Here is a 21824-nt window from a genome sequence, read left to right as displayed (position 1 = left end):
GTTGTTCTATACCCCGCCACAACTCCTGTGCGGTGTGGGGCCTGTCCCCCAAACATATGAGTTTCAGAATGGCCTGCTGACGTTTACCCCGGGCTGTGCTGAAGTTGGTGGTGAAGGTGTGTGGCTGACTGGATGAGCAGGTGGAAGAAGAGGAGGAGGAAGCCGAGAAGGAGGAGGTGGCAACAGGAGGCAAAGAATGTTGCCCTGCGATCCTTGGCGGCGGAAGGACGTGCGCCAAACAGCTCTCCGCCTGGGGCCCAGCTGCCACTACATTTACCCAGTGTGCAGTTAGGGAGATATAGCGTCCCTGGCCGTGCTTACTGGTCCACGTATCTGTGGTTAGGTGGACCTTGCCACAGATGGCGTTGCGCAGTGCACACTTGATTTTATCGGATACTTGGTTGTGCAGGGAAGGCACGGCTCTCTTGGAGAAGTAGTGCCGGCTGGGAACAACATACTGTGGGACAGCAAGCGACATGAGCTGTTTGAAGCTGTCTGTGTCCACCAGCCTAAATGACAGCATTTCATAGGCCAGTAGTTTAGAAATGCTGGCATTCAGGGCCAGGGATCGAGGGTGGCTAGGTGGGAATTTACGCTTTCTATCAAATGTTTGTGAGATGGAGAGCTGAACGCTGGCGTGTGACATGGTTGAGACGCTTGGTGACGGAGGTGGTGGTGGTGGTGTTGGTGGTACATCCCCTGTTTGCTGGGCGGCAGGTGCCAACGTTCCTCCAGAGGCGGAGGAAGAGGCCGAGGCGGCAGCAGCAGAATAGGCCGAGGCGGCAGCAGCAGAAGAGGTAGCAGGGGGAGCCTGAGTGACTTCCTTGGTTTTAAGGTGTTTACTCCACTGCAGTTCATGCTTTGCATGCAGGTGCCTGGTCATGCAGGTTGTGCTCAGGTTCAGAACGTTAATGCCTCGCTTCAGGCTCTGATGGCACAGCGTGCAAACCACTCGGGTCTTGTCGTCAGCACATTGTTTGAAGAAGTGCCATGCCAGGGAACTCCTTGAAGCTGCCTTTGGGGTGCTCGGTCCCAGATGGCGGCGGTCAGTAGCAGGCGGAGTCTCTTGGCGGCGGGTGTTCTGCTTTTGCCCACTGCTCCCTCTTTTGCTACGCTGTTGGCTCGGTCTCACCACTGCCTCTTCCTCCGAACTGTGAAAGTCAGTGGCACGACCTTCATTCCATGTGGGGTCTAGGACCTCATCGTCCCCTGCATCGTCTTCCACCCAGTCTTGATCCCTGACCTCCTGTTCAGTCTGCACACTGCAGAAAGACGCAGCAGTTGGCACCTGTGTTTCGTCATCATCAGAGACATGCTGAGGTGGTATTCCCATGTCCTCATCATCAGGAAACATAAGTGGTTGTGCGTCAGTGCATTCTATGTCTTTCACCGCTGGGGAAGGGCTAGGTGGATGCCCTTGGGAAACCCTGCCAGCGGAGTCTTCAAACAGCATAAGAGACTGCTGCATAACTTGAGGCTGAGACAGTTTCCCTGGTATGCATGGGGGTGATGTGACAGACTGATGGGGTTGGTTTTCAGGCGCCATCTGTGCGCTTTCTGCAGAAGACTGGGTGGGAGATAATGTGAACGTGCTGGATCCACTGTCGGCCACCCAATTGACTAATGCCTGTACCTGCTCAGGCCTTACCATCCTTAGAACGGCATTGGGCCCCACCATATATCGCTGTAAATTCTGGCGGCTACTGGGACCTGAGGTAGTTGGTACACTAGGACGTGTGGATGTGGCAGAACGGCCACGTCCTCTCCCAGCACCAGAGGGTCCACTAACACCACCACGACCATGTCCACGTCCGCGTCCCTTACTAGATGTTTTTCTCATTGTTATGGTTCACCACAACAACAAATATATTATTTGGCCCAATGTATTGTATTCAAATTCAGCTGGATATAAATTTGAGGCCTAGTATTTAGGCGCTGGGTGACCGGTATGGATTTAGTGACAGAATTAGACTTGGAAATGCACAGAAGCGTGTGTGTGAAGTTATTCTGAATGACCCTATGTGCACCTTCAATATGATCTACCCTTTAGGGATAGATTTCAAATAGCTCTGATATAGCAGAAACGACTAAATTATGAAATTGCTAAATTGGGAATTGTATTTCAACCCAGAACAAAAAATGTGCTTTGACGGACACTAAATAACTTTCCCAGCCACAACAGGACAGCGGTAACGAGAGATTTAGCGGGATATAAATTTGAGGCCTAGTATTTAGGCGCTGGGTGACAGGTATGGGTTTAGTGACAGAATTAGATTTGGAAATGCACAGTAGCGGGTGTGTGAAGTTATTCTGAATGACCCTATGTGCACCTTGAATATTATATACCCTTTTAGGGATAGATTTCAAATAGCTCTGATATAGCAGAAACCACTAAATTATGAAATTGCTAAATTGGGAATTGTATTTCAACCCAGAACAAGAAATGTGCTTGAACGGACACTAAATAACTCGCCCAGCTACAGCACTAAGGACAGATTTAGCGGGATATAAATTTGAGGCCTAGTATTTAGGCGCTGGGTGACAGGTATGGGTTTAGTGCCAGAATTAGACTTGGAAATACACAGTAGCGGGTGTGTGTGAAGTTATTCTGAATGACCCAATGTGCACCTTGAATATTATATACCCTTTTAGGGATAGATTTCAAATAGCTCTGATATAGCAGAAACCACTAAATTATGAAATTGCTAAATTGGGAATTGTATTTCAACCCAGAACAAGAAATGTGCTTGAACGGACACTAAATAACTCGCCCAGCTACAGCACTAGGGACAGATTTAGCTGGATATAAATTTGAGGCCTAGTATTTAGGTGCTGGGTGACCGGTATGGATTTAGTGACAGAATTAGACTTGGAAATGCACAGAAGCGTGTGTGTGAAGTTATTCTGAATGACCCTATGTGCACCTTGAATATTATATACCCTTTTAGGGATAGATTTCAAATAGCTCTGATATAGCAGAAACCACTAAATTATGAAATTGCTAAATTGGGAATTGTATTTCAACCCAGAACAAGAAATGTGCTTGAACGGACACTAAATAACTCGCCCAGCTACAGCACTAAGGACAGATTTAGCGGGATATAAATTTGAGGCCTAGTATTTAGGCGCTGGGTGACAGGTATGGGTTTAGTGCCAGAATTAGACTTGGAAATACACAGTAGCGGGTGTGTGTGAAGTTATTCTGAATGACCCAATGTGCACCTTGAATATTATATACCCTTTTAGGGATAGATTTCAAATAGCTCTGATATAGCAGAAACCACTAAATTATGAAATTGCTAAATTGGGAATTGTATTTCAACCCAGAACAAGAAATGTGCTTGAACGGACACTAAATAACTCGCCCAGCTACAGCACTAGGGACAGATTTAGCTGGATATAAATTTGAGGCCTAGTATTTAGGCGCTGGGTGACCGGTATGGATTTAGTGACAGAATTAGACTTGGAAATGCACAGAAGCGTGTGTGTGAAGTTATTCTGAATGACCCTATGTGCACCTTGAATATTATATACCCTTTTAGGGATAGATTTCAAATAGCTCTGATATAGCAGAAACCACTAAATTATGAAATTGCTAAATTGGGAATTGTATTTCAACCCAGAACAAGAAATGTGCTTGAACGGACACTAAATAACTCGCCCAGCTACAGCACTAAGGACAGATTTAGCGGGATATAAATTTGAGGCCTAGTATTTAGGCGCTGGGTGACAGGTATGGGTTTAGTGCCAGAATTAGACTTGGAAATACACAGTAGCGGGTGTGTGTGAAGTTATTCTGAATGACCCAATGTGCACCTTGAATATTATATACCCTTTTAGGGATAGATTTCAAATAGCTCTGATATAGCAGAAACCACTAAATTATGAAATTGCTAAATTGGGAATTGTATTTCAACCCAGAACAAGAAATGTGCTTGAACGGACACTAAATAACTCGCCCAGCTACAGCACTAAGGACAGATTTAGCGGGATATAAATTTGAGACCTAGTATTTAGGCGCTGGGTGACAGGTATGGGTTTAGTGCCAGAATTAGACTTGGAAATACACAGTAGCGGGTGTGTGTGAAGTTATTCTGAATGACCCAATGTGCACCTTGAATATTATATACCCTTTTAGGGATAGATTTCAAATAGCTCTGATATAGCAGAAACCACTAAATTATGAAATTGCTAAATTGGGAATTGTATTTCAACCCAGAACAAGAAATGTGCTTGAACGGACACTAAATAACTCGCCCAGCTACAGCACTAAGGACAGATTTAGCGGGATATAAATTTGAGGCCTAGTATTTAGGCGCTGGGTGACAGGTATGGGTTTAGTGCCAGAATTAGACTTGGAAATACACAGTAGCGGGTGTGTGTGAAGTTATTCTGAATGACCCAATGTGCACCTTGAATATTATATACCCTTTTAGGGATAGATTTCAAATAGCTCTGATATAGCAGAAACCACTAAATTATGAAATTGCTAAATTGGGAATTGTATTTCAACCCAGAACAAGAAATGTGCTTGAACGGACACTAAATAACTCGCCCAGCTACAGCACTAAGGACAGATTTAGCGGGATATAAATTTGAGGCCTAGTATTTAGGCGCTGGGTGACAGGTATGGGTTTAGTGCCAGAATTAGACTTGGAAATACACAGTAGCGGGTGTGTGTGAAGTTATTCTGAATGACCCAATGTGCACCTTGAATATTATATACCCTTTTAGGGATAGATTTCAAATAGCTCTGATATAGCAGAAACCACTAAATTATGAAATTGCTAAATTGGGAATTGTATTTCAACCCAGAACAAGAAATGTGCTTGAACGGACACTAAATAACTCGCCCAGCTACAGCACTAAGGACAGATTTAGCGGGATATAAATTTGAGGCCTAGTATTTAGGCGCTGGGTGACAGGTATGGGTTTAGTGCCAGAATTAGACTTGGAAATACACAGTAGCGGGTGTGTGTGAAGTTATTCTGAATGACCCAATGTGCACCTTGAATATTATATACCCTTTTAGGGATAGATTTCAAATAGCTCTGATATAGCAGAAACCACTAAATTATGAAATTGCTAAATTGGGAATTGTATTTCAACCCAGAACAAGAAATGTGCTTGAACGGACACTAAATAACTCGCCCAGCTACAGCACTAAGGACAGATTTAGCGGGATATAAATTTGAGGCCTAGTATTTAGGCGCTGGGTGACAGGTATGGGTTTAGTGCCAGAATTAGACTTGGAAATACACAGTAGCGGGTGTGTGTGAAGTTATTCTGAATGACCCAATGTGCACCTTGAATATTATATACCCTTTTAGGGATAGATTTCAAATAGCTCTGATATAGCAGAAACCACTAAATTATGAAATTGCTAAATTGGGAATTGTATTTCAACCCAGAACAAGAAATGTGCTTGAACGGACACTAAATAACTCGCCCAGCTACAGCACTAAGGACAGATTTAGCGGGATATAAATTTGAGGCCTAGTATTTAGGCGCTGGGTGACAGGTATGGGTTTAGTGCCAGAATTAGACTTGGAAATACACAGTAGCGGGTGTGTGTGAAGTTATTCTGAATGACCCAATGTGCACCTTGAATATTATATACCCTTTTAGGGATAGATTTCAAATAGCTCTGATATAGCAGAAACCACTAAATTATGAAATTGCTAAATTGGGAATTGTATTTCAACCCAGAACAAGAAATGTGCTTGAACGGACACTAAATAACTCGCCCAGCTACAGCACTAAGGACAGATTTAGCGGGATATAAATTTGAGGCCTAGTATTTAGGCGCTGGGTGACAGGTATGGGTTTAGTGCCAGAATTAGACTTGGAAATACACAGTAGCGGGTGTGTGTGAAGTTATTCTGAATGACCCAATGTGCACCTTGAATATTATATACCCTTTTAGGGATAGATTTCAAATAGCTCTGATATAGCAGAAACCACTAAATTATGAAATTGCTAAATTGGGAATTGTATTTCAACCCAGAACAAGAAATGTGCTTGAACGGACACTAAATAACTCGCCCAGCTACAGCACTAAGGACAGATTTAGCGGGATATAAATTTGAGGCCTAGTATTTAGGCGCTGGGTGACAGGTATGGGTTTAGTGCCAGAATTAGACTTGGAAATACACAGTAGCGGGTGTGTGTGAAGTTATTCTGAATGACCCAATGTGCACCTTGAATATTATATACCCTTTTAGGGATAGATTTCAAATAGCTCTGATATAGCAGAAACCACTAAATTATGAAATTGCTAAATTGGGAATTGTATTTCAACCCAGAACAAGAAATGTGCTTGAACGGACACTAAATAACTCGCCCAGCTACAGCACTAAGGACAGATTTAGCGGGATATAAATTTGAGGCCTAGTATTTAGGCGCTGGGTGACAGGTATGGGTTTAGTGCCAGAATTAGACTTGGAAATACACAGTAGCGGGTGTGTGTGAAGTTATTCTGAATGACCCAATGTGCACCTTGAATATTATATACCCTTTTAGGGATAGATTTCAAATAGCTCTGATATAGCAGAAACCACTAAATTATGAAATTGCTAAATTGGGAATTGTATTTCAACCCAGAACAAGAAATGTGCTTGAACGGACACTAAATAACTCGCCCAGCTACAGCACTAAGGACAGATTTAGCGGGATATAAATTTGAGGCCTAGTATTTAGGCGCTGGGTGACAGGTATGGGTTTAGTGCCAGAATTAGACTTGGAAATACACAGTAGCGGGTGTGTGTGAAGTTATTCTGAATGACCCAATGTGCACCTTGAATATTATATACCCTTTTAGGGATAGATTTCAAATAGCTCTGATATAGCAGAAACCACTAAATTATGAAATTGCTAAATTGGGAATTGTATTTCAACCCAGAACAAGAAATGTGCTTGAACGGACACTAAATAACTCGCCCAGCTACAGCACTAGGGACAGATTTAGCTGGATATAAATTTGAGGCCTAGTATTTAGGCGCTGGGTGACCGGTATGGATTTAGTGACAGAATTAGACTGGGATATGGCCAAAAAATAAACAGACTATTGCTGGTTAAATGCACTTGGTGTGACAGCTTCACCCTGATGTAGGCTTTAGCCAAAAAACAACCACACCATTGAGGGTTAAATGCACTTGGTGACAGGCGCAGCTTGCCCCTGATTTAGTATATGGCCAAAAAATGAACAGACTATTGCTGGTTAAATGCACTTGGTGTGACAGCTTCACCCTGATGTAGGCTTTAGCCAAAAAACAACCACACCATTGAGGGTTAAATGCACTTGGTGACAGGCGCAGCTTGCCCCTGATTTTGTATATGGCCAAAAAATGAACAGACTATTGCTGGTTAAATGCACTTGGTGTGACAGCTTCACCCTGATGTAGGCTTTAGCCAAAAAACAACCACACCATTGAGGGTTAAATGCACTTGGTCGCAGCTTGTGCTGGCGCACCACAAGACACAAAATGGCCGCCGATCACCCCAGAAAAATGTGACTGACAAACGGTCTGTGCAGCCTAAAAACAGTGAGCAATTGAGGATCAGCAGCTCAATGATCCACAGCTGCAGATCGATCAGTTAATCAAGTCCTTTGGAGGAGTTAATCTGCCTAATCTCGCCCTACTGTCGCAGCCGCAACCTCTCCCTACGCTAATCAGAGCAGAGTGACGGGCGGCGCTATGTGACTCCAGCTTAAATAGAGGCTGGGTCACATGGTGCTCTGGCCAATCACAGCCATGCCAATAGTAGGCATGGCTGTGATGGCCTCTTGGGGCAAGTAGTATGACGCTTGTTGATTGGCTGCTTTGCAGCCTTTCAAAAAGCGCCAAGAAAGCGTCACAAAAGCGCGAAGAAAGCGACGAACACCGAACCCGAACCCGGACTTTTACGAAAATGTCCGGGTTCGGGTCCGTGTCACGGACACCCCAAAATTCGGTACGAACCCGAACTATACAGTTCGAGTTCGCTCATCCCTAGTCATAAATATTTCAACTGGTAATACACCTTTGGCTGGTTTTGCTGCAACATATATAGAAAATCAGTGCTAACATGAAGACTGACAAGAAGCAAATAACGTTGCTGCTCCACCCATGTATCTAAATACCCAGGGCATATGCTGTAGGTACCTGGGAGACATGTCCCATCTACATCCCTGATTATAAAACTTTCCACAATGCACAATTCTATTTTATTCTGGTTCTAAAATAGGGTACAAAATAAAATTAAACATTTTTACTAAATAGACTGCATGAATGTCAAATTATAATTTATCCCTCTGTTTCCAATAGGCAAAAGATTACATTTTCAATCTTTATCCTAATTGTAAAGTCAATCCTGAAATCCTCATGCACCATATTTTATTAATATCTTTTACAATTGTTAGCAAGTTTGTAATTTTTACTTAATGTAATTTACCGATTGTGTCATGTCAAGCCGCAGAGATTTAAAACATATTTATTCTCAAGCATACATATTAAAAATCTCATCAGTCATTTCTAATGAGGCTCAATGCAGGTTATTAATGACTTCACTAAATGTGAACACTGCATTCCCAAGAATATAATTTGCTTAAGCTTACAGAAAGTTAGAACAGCTGTAATGCACAAAGATATCTGGGGACTGTGCGTATCTGCTTTATTAATCACCTCTGATATAGCACCATCCAGCAGGATATGCAGACAATAGCAATTCAGTGGCGTCTGCCTAATGATCCCTTGATGGCAAGTGAGAATTAGACAGGTAGAACAGATTTATTAATCCTGTCTAAAATGTAGAGAACTTAGACCAGGCAGTCCAAGGCTACCTTCACATGTTCTGGATTATGTTTTACGTTTTTTGCACGGATTATTGTGAGTAAAAACCGTAGCATAATACAGTACCAGCAAAGTGTTTAAGATGAGACAAATCTCATGTACACTTGTTTTTTTTTCAGTCTGGTAGTTGACCTGCCATGTGGATTTTAAAATCTGCAGCATGTCAATTCTTTGTGCAATATTATGTGCAGCTTTTACCAGTTTTCAATGCAAGGATGAGATCTGCGGGAAATCTGCATAAAATCCATCCCAAAAACTGCAAATACCATACAGTTTTTGGTATACATTTGTTGTGGGAACACAGAGAAATCTGCACGAAGAACTGCATGGGTTTTCTGTTCTGAAACCCACACCTGTGTGCAGGTAGCCTAAAGGTGTGCCAAATTTATCACAGGGGCTCAGAGTAGATGATAAATGTGGTGTACGGCTAGACACTTTTGTCTCATTCTATATCTCTTAAGCCTCATGCACACGTCCGTGGAACACGGACCGTGAGATACCGGCCTGGATTCCTGCTAAGTGCAAGAGCGCACGGCGTCATCGGTTGCTATGACGCTGTGCGCTTTGTGCCGCCACTGCTGTACAGTAATACACTGGTATAGATCATACGAATGTATTACTGTACATCAGTGGCGTCACGAAGCGCACTGCGTCATAGCAACCGATGATGCCGTGCGCTCCGGCACTCAGCAGGAATCCAGGCCGGTATCTCATGGTCCGTGTTCCACGGACGTGTGCATGAGGCTTTAGGCTGAGTTCACATCACCGTTTAGCTTTCTGTTTTTCTGATCCGTCAGAAGAAGACAGAGAGAGAGAGAGAGAGAAAGAGAGAGAAAGAGAGAGAGAGAGACAGAGAGAGAGGGAGAGAGAGAGAGAGGAAAAAGAAAAAAACAGGATCCTGTTGCATCAATTGTCATCTGTTTGAGCCATTTCCATCTGAGATCCGTTTTATAGACAGGGAAAAAAATCCTACATGCAGTACTTTTTTTCAGTCAGTCTACAAAAATGGATCTCAGACGGAAATGGCTCAAACGGATGACAACTGATGCAACAGGATCAGTTGTTTTTTTACAGGATTTTGTGTTATTATTTTTGGTTTACTAGCATCACAGCTACCGGTACATCCAAAATTAGATGTACCAAACTTTGCAAAATTTTGGCCCAGAATATGCCAAAATTCAGGCCTAGTCACAACAGCATGTCCAGGCCATTGCATTTAAAATTCTCTGCAAACTTTCCTAATCAATTGTTTTACCTCCTACACTCACTGAAATAAACATATTACAAGTAATTGACTAAACTGAGCATGCATGTTTATGACGTTAACTGGACGTATAGAACAAACTCTACACACATGCTCGGCAGAGTTATTAGGGATCGAAAAGGTATAGGTGCCATGCTGCCCATTTATTTGCCTAGCTGCACCGTACATGAATTGCAGTCATGTAGGCTCATAGAAATGTCCTAAGAGGTTATTTGAAGATTAGTTTCCTAAACCAGACACATTTCATTTAGGGAAGAAGCCATTGTGTGCATGACATTGTGTATGTGCATAAAAGTATGAATGTAGTCCATTAAACCGATGGACTACGGCTTGCTTAAGGGGGTCATTTAATTTTCTTGCAGTTGTTTTATCGTTGTAGAATTGATTGTGTTGGTGAGAGAATATACTGAGTTGTAGATAATGTAATACCCTAATACTGTATACCAGCCAGTATACTTAAAAAAAAAAGTTAAGGGAGTCTATCACCAGGAAATTTACTGTTAAACCAGGTATAAAAGGATTGTGGGACTAGATCGGTTGAATGTAATGATACCTTTTACTTGGTGATCTGTTGCTTCATTCTGGAGAAAAAGTACTTTAAATCCATATGCAAATGAGCTGTTCAGTGCACCAAGGGTGGGCCCAAGCTACTCTGTGAACCCTTGTTCCTCCTCTTTACTCTTCCTCTAGACTACATATTGTAATCATAGTGTTCTTGAGGTACAATCAACCCTTTCTTGTGTGCATACAGACCATCCCTAATTTCCTAGTATTCACTGCACATTTATAATGGAGTTAATTAAAATGAATTGCATATTACTAACTCACCAAAGTTTGGTTTCCTGCAGGCCTGTCCTGAGGATGGCTCATAATTTCTATTTGGTGGAATTTCTCTTGCAGTTGTTCCAGTACCATGTCAACACTCTCTCCTTGAATTTGTGGAGAACCAGGCTTGGAGAATAAGAGCTCCAATTGCTGTCTGGATAAAAGTAAAATAATGTCCTTTAGGCACAATAAATTGACATCTACTGTACAGTTTAGTATTTTACTGATTAAGGGCACCCATACACATTGAAGGATAATTTGACAGGTATCTCTCCTGACTCACCCACACTCATTCGACCAAGCCAAACATGTACATATGTGTATTCAGTAGGAAGAGAGGAGAAGGCCACTGCCAACACTTCTGTTTCCAGGATCTCCCAGGAGAACAAAAATATTCACTTCATCTGATCCTTCTGATCATCTATCAAGGAGATTCAGCAGCTCCTCACACACTTTTTACTGTCAGCTAAACCTGCTGTTCTCCTAGGGTTCAAAATACACTTCTGTATGTGGGGGCCTTTAGATGTTGTAAAACTTGAAGGGGGTGCAGATGCAGCAGTAGAATCTGAGCATTGGTACATGAGAGGCCCACATAAACACTGTTATAAATGTATAGGTAAATGGGGGAAATTAGAGCCCAGGATCTTAAAATTATATCTCTAAATGGATTCAAGAAAACGCACTAGGCATTTTGTGTATATCATTTATAGTGTACATATACACCGATATTTTATGAAGATATGGTGTATATCTTTCATAAATGTTTTATAGAATGTTCATGTAGATATACTAAGTGACAAGAACATAAAAATAAAAGGTGTATGCTATTTTTTGGAAGAGTTTGTGACTAAATTAGGACATTTTGATCAGTAATGCTAAACAATCCTCATGCATTAATCTGTAAATTTTTAGTACTCAATATGACTTACCGGGATGTAATGTGAACACCAAGCTGAGATCTCAAACTTGAAGACAAGTTATGGCTTTCTTCAGAAACTACTTTCTGGAATGTGGAGCCATTAAGTAACATATATCCTCTGCTGGTGGAATTCCAAGATACCCCCAGTACCTTAAAAAGTGACATGTTATTTGGTTTTAGTTTTTTCAGATTTGTTTGAGATTATTGCCTATACTTACTATGTGACATTTTGGTGTAAGTTTTAAGATCACTTAGAACTGGCAAAACGAGCCAAATTTATCAAAAGCCGCATGGTGTTGGATAAATTTGGTGCATTGCAACTTTTTCAAAAAGTCTGAATGATAAACCTGTCTTGGGCCTCATTACCATATTAAACAACACCTAATTTTATATACTTTTCAAAAGTGGCAAGTGTAGTGTTAAATGGAAAATTTAGGAGCACAATAGAAAACATTTTTCTACTATATAAATTTGATAAATTTCTGCCAATGTTCCTTAAACAGTTTTGTGGTTATCTTGTATCTATTCTGTAAATGTACATACACAGTGTGATAATTAAGACTTTCAATAAAATATTCAATTTACCACCAATAGCTTTTTCTTGAAATGATCTTACCACACTATCATTGTTAATAACATTCCCACATCATACTACAATCTTGCCCTGGTTGGCAGAGCATGGGCCTATAAAAATTGTCTGGGTGCTACATTCTGAATCCGTGATACGGCTGTCCATGAGGCCTTCCTCTTATACAATAAAAAGAATATAAGCCTAGAAATCACGTTTATTACTAAACTACCATACTGTATGCCACACTTTCCCAGAGAGAGATCATGAATCTCAAGAAGAAAGGAACACAGATAAAAGAAACAAAAACAGGCATAAGTGCTGAATTATTTTTATTGAAGGAACAAGTTCTAAAGATGTACTTTTTCATAACTAGGCTTGTAGCCAAACTCCAGTCAAGGACCCCCTACGGTTCATTAATGTTTGTTCCCAGCATATTCTGTAGAATCACACTTCTAGGAGGTACTTGTTTTATTTGAAACACTTCTTGTATCGATTCACACACATATTGTATTTGGTTCATAATTCAGTAAATAATCAGAAAAGAATAGTAATTGCCTAAAGGGGTTGTCTGAAATTATTTAAACTTAAGCCAATGTCAATAAATTCTATAAAACAAAAAGGTAATCCTATACTCACCTATTTCTTCTGTACTGTTCTTAAAGTGTAACTGCTGTTTCAGTTTTTATACCCTAATGGTATAGTACACCATGCTGCATAAATGCTTTTGTGCTTTAAAATGTTATCATTTTCAGTTTTACCTGATAACACCCAGAAATATGTGCTACTTTCCTATTCTGCAGCCTCTTCCCACAGCGTTGTCATGTGCAGTCGTCTCCTCTGTATTATAAACAAGAGACGGGCAGAGCACTGGGAGGAGGAGCACATCCCTGAGTGCCTGGGCTCCGCAGAAAGTGGAAGGAGGGAGTGCTGCTTTAGATGGTGATATCTCCTTAATGGTAGCAGCTAGAAACATGCAACTGGTCGTGTTTGAAAGCTGACATTCCAGGCTTTCATACAAGACCAAGGATGAATGACAGCTAAAGTTCATTCACAGCATCCTGATTTATATCAGTGATATCTTCCCCTGTACTGAACATATTGCTATCATTCTGGTATTGTCTGAAAGCTTGGAATGCCAGCTTTTAAACATTCTCTAGCTGGTACAAAACCAGAGATATGAGCACCTAAAACAGCCCCCGTCCACTCCCTGTCAGTGTGGAGGAGAATGAGGGAGCAGCTACAGAGCTGGCAGGTGACTATTAAGAGACTAAAGCAAATGCTTACTGATTTCATGTACTTGCAAGGCTTGTCTCTGGTTAGCTGTATGTGAGAGGATACACACTGCTTTGAGTTAGCGGGGGAGGTTATCTGCATTTTGATTGATCCTGCTAATTCATGTGAGGAGAGAAAGGGCTTATGGGAAGTGAGGGAAATACAGGATGGCCTCAAGGACAGGGCAAAGATCACCACAGGAAGTGCAGCAGAGGCCATCTTAGGAAGATGCAGAAATAAAGGCACAGAGAAATAGTGTTGCTAAGGGCTGAATACAAAAAGGTAAAATTAACTTAAAAATAAAGCTTCATCTATATCTTCCCTTCAGCATCACATATGTTAGGAATTTTATTTTTGGTAGTGAAATGGCAGTTACACTTTAAGCCCTATTTTTCGGCATATAATCTCTAATGAACATTTGCATGAAAGCTCATTAGCAATCATCTGGCAGTGTGATACTGCCACCACTTGCTCGGTGAATAAGCAAATGCTCAATCATAGGGCAATCAAAATCTTTTGTTACATAGGATACAGGTGACATCTACTACAGTATTTGTACTCAGAGTCTCTTTCAGTAACATCCCACAAAATACAGTGAATTATTGTGTTATGGGGGGTGTTATATAGGACTGCAGTTGCCATCTACTACATTATCTGTACCCAGAGAGTTATCATTGTGATATGTGGGGTGTTACATAGGACTGCAGGGAACATCTACTACATTATCTGTACTCAGATATAACTCTCTGGGTACAGATTATACAAGTAGGATTATGGTACCTGCAGTACACTGGTCAAAGCTGGAGAGCCCTTCTCCCCATTGCTGCACTTCTCCTCTGTCCTCCTTCTCTTCTGGTGAGGACACAGCAGCAAGGCAAGAGGGAGGAGGAGGGTACTGCAGAGGAGAGCGGGCCTGCACTTGTGAATAGAAGATGTATGGCCGCCGCCACGCAGCTTAGGGGGATGCAGCAGTACTTAGCTCTGCTAAATGTATTCTTTAATGAGGGAATTTGTGGCAGTGTTGGGCCCCAGAGAAATGACGGGCCCGGGGCTGCTGACTCAAATGCCCCTATAATAAGCCACCATTGGTCCCTGGGTAAGAAAAGTAACCTTCCCAAGGGTAGGGTGCCTGAGCTTACGTATCTAGTTCTTAGTCTACCAGTGAATGTGTCAAGTTTAGTTTGCCTGAGCATGTACTGAACCTCTAGCCTGATGATTCTAAGTATCCACTTCCTGCCCTGACCATAGCTTGTTTTCCATCTGACTCAATACCACTTACCCTCACTTCGGACCTGTTCTACGGATATGCATGTACTCTGCTTGCCTCAATCTTGGCTAATTCTTGACTAGTGTTTCCTGATCCCTTGGTGTTTCTCACTAGTGCCCCTAACCGGGTGGGTGAGCTGCCAACTACACCAGGACCACTTCAAGAGATAGTAGCCTGGTTGTTTCCCTGCAGTGAAGACCAGATTCTAATATAGGGGTTAAAGGGTGAATACCAAGACAACACCCTGACATTTAGACAACAGTCAAACTGGTTAAATGTCACAGTGGGTCCACACCCACTGCCCATTACAAATTTGTTGTCCCTTGTTCCTGCTTCTGGTTTTGACCCTTGGTCTTTTCAGTCTGAGTTCCTGCCCATGTCCTGCTACAGTTAGCAGCCTGTAATTCTGCTACCATTTACTAGCAAACGTCTTGCTGTCAGCCTGCATCTTGCTACCAATTACCAGACCTGTGTACACATTCTAGTTCAGCTACCCAGTTCCAAATTTATGCTACTGAACTATGCAATTATGTAATTGGCTTTGCTGTGTCACACTTTTCAGGGTCACACTTTGCCTACCCACTTTGTTATCGCTGCTGCATTTGCCTAAGGATCCACATTTTGTTGTAAATTGCTAATGCTAAAAGATAAACTCTTGCTCGAGAATAGTTTCATCCACCTGCGATAAAGTAACATTTAATGGGGACACTAGTTTTCTGAAGATTGGGAGTTTATTCAGGGATCTACTCTTATATTTGGAACTTGAAATAAATTTTCCCCCTAATACTAGATACTGGCAACCACCTCAAAGTTTATTTTTCCCTTCCTCAGGCATCAATACAGTAGGATTTGCACAAATGACAAGAGAAATTGAAACGCGTAAAAGGGCATTGTAATCCATAAGGTCTATATTCATTTAGGGGGTTTGAAACACTTCTATGTGTAATTTCTGGTTATCATTTTTTTATACATAACCCTATGTTATGTAAAATGAGAATATAACTGATGTTTACTTGGATTAAGACCAGTTTCTAAAGTCAATGAACAGAGAACTTAAAAAAAAAAAAAAAAAAAGGACACTCAAGCCAGAAGAACATATTGGATGACTGCCTAGAATGTGGGAATTATGAAACTGCTGACGCAAGTACTGGACTTCACCTGTCAGCTTGCCCTGACCCTTCAAGCTAGACCACAGACAGTTCCAAAGGCGAGTTATCGACCACCAACTATCATTTTAGTATAAAAAGTCTCTTAAGCGTCTAAACTTAAAAGGGGTTGTCGAAGAGCCGTGACAGCAGTGTTACAATAATTACAAATGTATAAGTATATAAAACTATATGAAAATGTAACTTACTATCCCAAACCCCCAGTTGTTCCAGGCTGTGATGTAATCGTTTACAGCAATGGGAGTCTGAAAGTAGCTGAGCGCTGGCTCGGCTATTACTGGCAGTCTCATAGTAGTGAATGGAGAGGATACTGTGCATGCGTGGTGTGTTCTCCTTCACTTCTGGGGCCCTGTTCTAGAAATAGCATTGGGTCCCAGAGGTGGGACTTACACCTTTCTGACATTTGTGGCATATCGTATATTGTAATCATAGAGTACCTTCACCAGTGTAAAACGTAACCTTTACTAATGATCATTAAATCAACCAATTTGTGCCCTTAAAAAGCAATTAACAAAGAGTCTGGGTGGGACAAGGAAAATAAATTGAGTCACACTCACACTTGCCCTATCAAGTCTTGGGCCCTGCCTAGCAAAACGGAATGGCCGCCCCGATAGGCCCTATATGTCCCTAACAAGAGATAGATACTGTCACCCGAGAAGAGACCTAATTTGACTAAAGTCCAATAGTAATGTCATAAGTCGATGCATGTATCAGAAACTAATAAAGTTACAACAAAAATAATCGCACATAATACATATATGCTCCCAAATAAACCAGTGGCGCCCAGGTTTTGATCACCAGTGGAAAAGAAAGGAGCACATACCATATGTCCCAGGAAGGCAAACTTTGTCCCAATGCGTTTCTCTGAACCGTTCTCTGGGGTCAGTTCATCACTGGACCACATACAGATATAACACACAAAAAAACTCCAAAAAATGAACAATGCAAGAATGGAGGCAATAATATGTGTGTGAATCAGATTATAATCTTGTAGAAATACCCAAATGATAATGGTAAATCTCATGGCCATAATGACAGACAATCCCACATATTTGGGACCAAGTATCACATACCAAATGTCCACAGTGCTGCTACTGCTGAGACCCTTTTAAAAATCTACCACATATAATTTAAAAATACTGATAATCAAAGTATGGCTTTTAATAAAATCGAAATAACAGCAGGATAAGCCAGTCAACATGACAGTCGCTATGACAGAAAGGGGAGGATATGATTATACTTCCCCAAATCCCAGATGAGATGCCAAGCCTGGAGTGGGTATGATAAGGGATCAGTCTGGGTCAGCACAGGAGGTCGACTCCCAGATGAAAATAAGAAGAAACGTGCAGCCTGCTGGAGAATGATTTCTCCCACGCTCCCTCTCTCTCTGTCTGATGTCACTTCCTCTCACTAGCAGAGAGAAGGAGGTAGGGAGTGTCTGAAGACAGCACCGCCCTGCGCTAGCATCACTCACAGCTGATCGCCGCGCCGGCAGTGACAGCTGAATGTCCACTGTTGACACCTCATCGCCCACCGCTGACTGACACCTCATGGCCAGCCTCTCAGGGTCACCACTCACCGACGTTCACCGCCTGCCGCCGCAGCTCACCGCCAGCTGTCAGATGAGCAAGTCTGCAGTTTGAAATTAATCCTGTGCCCGGGTCTGAGAAAAGCTTGTACCCGGGCACAGGATTACAACCCCGGACTGTCCGGGTCATTCCTGTACGGGTGGCAACCCTAGGTGGAATGCAACTACAGAAGGTAAATAACAGCTATTACTGATAATACAGAAAAAAGGACAGAGAAACTATTGGGCAAAACAATTAATGTACAGATGAGCAGCCACTATATCCTGTTACTACAAGAAGAAAAATTGACTATTGAAAAATAGTATTTAGCCATATATCATTGTCACTTCATATCAGCTTAGCGGACGAGGGATGGGGAGGTAAAATGAGAGGTTACTATCCCTCATATTATCATAGCAATATGCCATAAATGTTGAGATACCGTAAGACAACCCTTTTAAGGGCTCATGCACACGACCATATGTATTTTGCGGTCTGCAAAACACAGATTCGCATTAAAAACAGATGACGTCCATGTGCATTCTGTATTCTGCGGAACAGAACAGTTAGCCCCTAACAGAACAGTACTATCCTTGTCCGTAATGCGTAACGGACAAACAGAAACGGAATGCACACAGAGTAACTTCTGTTTTTCATGCAGACCCATTGAAATAAATGGTTTTGCATATAGTCCGCAAAAAAACTGGACTGGACACGGAAAGAAAATACATTCGTGTGCATGAGCCCTAAATGAGAGAATAACATAGCTTTCAAAATAAAAATTTCAGGACCTTGTTAAACTTTGGACACTCAAGCGGAATGTATACACGTACCATTTTCACCTAGGCTCTTGTCAATGTCTTTTCTTCTGCTATTAATTAAAAACACAGCGAGGAGTAACAAAAATCAGTTTGAAATGAAAATGCCATGTGTGAACATACACACCACTTTTCTTGCATAATAAAAGGTATCAAGCCCCATGGGTGTTACTCTTTAAATGACAGTTGCAAATGTCATTTCTCTGCCGTCCTTGCCACTTTGCTAAAAGGAGGTGTGGTGAGGGTAGAGGAGGCGGGGCCAGTGGGTCTTGCCATTTATCTTCAATTATCAGAAATTGTGGCATGCTTCATTAGACTCCACATATGTTTCATTCTAGAGGTAAATGGCTTTGTATATACAGGGAGAGATATAGCAATGTCACTGCACCTGGAAAGGTTCTTGATTTGCTCTCCAAATGTATGAAGTACATGCACCACAATTTTATATTTACAACATTCTTGACACAACTTTATTGAAGACAACTTTTCTGCCAACTTTTTATCTAGTTGCTCCTTCATGTGTTGCACTCTTAGACAGATTTCAAAACTATCCCAGTTCCAAGGGTGTCTAAAAAGTTGTGTAAAATTCTTAGTATGAAACCCTTGTGGTGCATTGTGTGACATCTTTCCCTAGACAGTGACAGCCATGAGAAGTGTCCCATAAGCACAAGTCATATATGTAGTATCATAGTTTTCCACCCTTCAGCCTACTGAATCTGTGTGAGCACCATGAAATTCTTCTCTAAGGTCCTTTGGCATGAACAAAGTCCGGAGTGTGCCTCGTGTAAGGTTTCTTGAAATGTGTGCTGTAATAAAGTTCAAGGCAACTACGCTAAGTCAGAATACATTGAAATTATTGCATAACTGCCTGTAATATGCAGAAGATATCTCAAATATATAAGGCTAGATATAATATTTCTTCTTAACGGTTGTTTATAGCCACAAAAGTTAAATGTGTGATTAGTAGGATCAGGATGTATGGATAAAAATTTTGGTAGCACCATTTTCCTGGGCTAGAATACATAAGGATTTTTTCAAGGAAATCTAATCATCTAAAATAGTAAAGGAACTGCAGAGAATGAAGAAAAACATGGCTACTTTCTTCTAGAAACGGTACTAAACCTGTTCATAAGTTATCTCTGGTATTGCACATCCCCTCCATAGAGTGAATTGAGCTGCAATACTACTCACAACCTGTAAAATAGTATGGCACTTTTTCATTTTTTTTAAAGAAATACATTTTTCTAATCCTGTAAAACACCTTTTAAGTTACAACACTGTGTTATTACTTAAAGAGAACCTGTCACCATGAAAATGCAGTGCAGTTTGCAGACCGTATATTATAGAGCAGCAGGAGCTGAGCAGATTGATATACAGTTTTGTGGGAAAAGATTTAGTAAAACTTGTGTTTCATTCATTTGAATTAAAGTCGATCCTATCAGTGATTGACAGCTATGGCTTCGTTCACATCACCGTTCAGCCTTTGAAGTTAAGAAGATGGTCCTATCAGTGACTGACAACCTTTTCTCTATGACTGTGCATACAGAGAAAGGCTTTGTTCACATCACCGTTTAGCCTTTCCGTTCTCCTGCTTCATTTAAGAGCAAGAGAACGGAAAGGACGGAGAAGGCACATAACTGAGCCAAACAGAGCCCTTAGGACCCAATAGACTATAATGGGGTCCGTTATGTTTCCGCTCAGAAGATGATTTTAAAGCAGAGACAAAAGTCTATGGGGTCCTTAGGCTCTGTTCGGCTCAGTTATGTGCCTTCTCCATCCTTTCCATTCTCCTGCTCCTAAACGGAGCAGGAGAACGGAAAGGCTGAACGGTGATGTGAACGAAGCCTATCTCTTAGGCAGAAGGTTGTCAGTCACTGATAAGACCATCTGCTTGACTTCAAAGCCCAGAAAGAGCAGCAATTTAATTGAATAAAATAAAAGTTATACTGAATATTTGCCCACAAAACTATATATAAATCTCCTCATCTCCTCCTGCTCTATAACATGCTGGCTGCAGCTCAGTCATCATGTTCTACGTGACACTCGGGAACTCATAAAGGCTTAGACGTCCACTTAAGACAACAGTGGTGGATGATCACAGAATCCTTTCCATGGTGAAGAAAAACCTCTTTGCAACATCCACCCAAGTGAAGAATACTCTCCAAGAAGTAAGTGTATCACTATCTAAGTCTACCATAAAGAGAAGACTTCATGAGAGCAAATAGAGGTTTCACCACAAAGAGCAAACCATAAATCAGCCTCAAAAATAGAAAGGCCAGATTAGACTTTGCCAAAACACATCTAAAGAAGTTAGCCCAGTTCTGGAACAGCATTCTTTGGACAGATAAAACTAAGATCAACCTGTACCAGAATGATGGGAAGAAGACAGTATGGAGAAGGCTTGGAATGGCTCATGTTCCAAAGCACACCACATCCTCTGTAAAACATGGTGGAGGCAGTGTGATGGCATGGGCATGCATGGCTTCCAATGGCACTGTTGTCACTAGTGTTTATTGACGATGTAACTAAATACAGAAGCAGCCGGATGAATTCTGAAGTGTACAGGGATATACTTTCTGCCCAGATTTAACTGAAGCCAGCAAGGATGATTGGACAGCCCTTCACAGTACAGATGGACAATGACCCAAAATATATTGTGAAAGCAACATAGGAGTTTTTTAAGGCAAAGTAGAATATTCTGCAAAAGCCAAGTTAATCCTTAGATCTCAACCTGATCGCGCATGCATTTTACTTGCTTAATGCAAAACTTAAAGGGACACTGACAGGCCTTCTGAGCATAATTAGCTCTTTATATGCCCCCCTAGGTCTTATAATAAGTTTCCAATTCATATAAGTATTATCCCTGTGCACATTGTAAAACGTTAAAAATAATCTTTATAATCACCTGTCCTTTCTGCCCAAGGTGCGTTCTTTGTGCCGCATTTGTGCCCAGCCGCGTCCCAACTGCCGGATCCTTAGACACGCCCATCTCATTAGTATTCACTTCGCTGGGCGGTATTTTCCTGTCCTCGACATTCGGAGATCCTGCGCATGCGCCCGGCACCCTCGCTCGCCTGGATCACATTGCGCCAAGTGAATACTAATGAGATGGGCGTGTCTAAGGATCCGGCAGTTAGGACGTGGATGGGCACAAATGCGGCACAAAGAACGCCCCTTGGGCAGAAAGGACAGGTGATTATAAAGATTATTTTTAACGTTTTACAATGCGCACAGGGATAATACTTATATGAATAGGAAACTTATTATAAGACCTAGGGGGGGGGGCATATAAAGAGCTAATTATGCTCAGAAGGCCTGTCAGT

General features: G+C 41.7%; 1 protein-coding gene across 1 annotated transcript in view; it reads right to left on the bottom strand.

Annotated features, from left to right (window-relative positions):
- LOC122945269 (microsomal triglyceride transfer protein-like) overlaps positions 1-21824 on the bottom strand; it is a 95348-nt gene that overhangs the window by 49868 nt on the left and 23656 nt on the right. The window contains exons 6-7 of the mRNA XM_044304291.1: positions 11850-11989; positions 10924-11074 (exon numbers count right to left, since the gene is read on the bottom strand). Coding sequence (XP_044160226.1) covers positions 10924-11074; positions 11850-11989 — 291 coding nt within the window. The remainder of the gene's footprint in view (positions 1-10923; positions 11075-11849; positions 11990-21824) is intronic.

Source organism: Bufo gargarizans, chromosome 8 (genome assembly GCF_014858855.1).
Source record: "Bufo gargarizans isolate SCDJY-AF-19 chromosome 8, ASM1485885v1, whole genome shotgun sequence".
NCBI classification, from domain to species: domain Eukaryota; kingdom Metazoa; phylum Chordata; class Amphibia; order Anura; family Bufonidae; genus Bufo; species Bufo gargarizans.
This window is presented reverse-complemented; position numbering and strand designations above follow the sequence as displayed.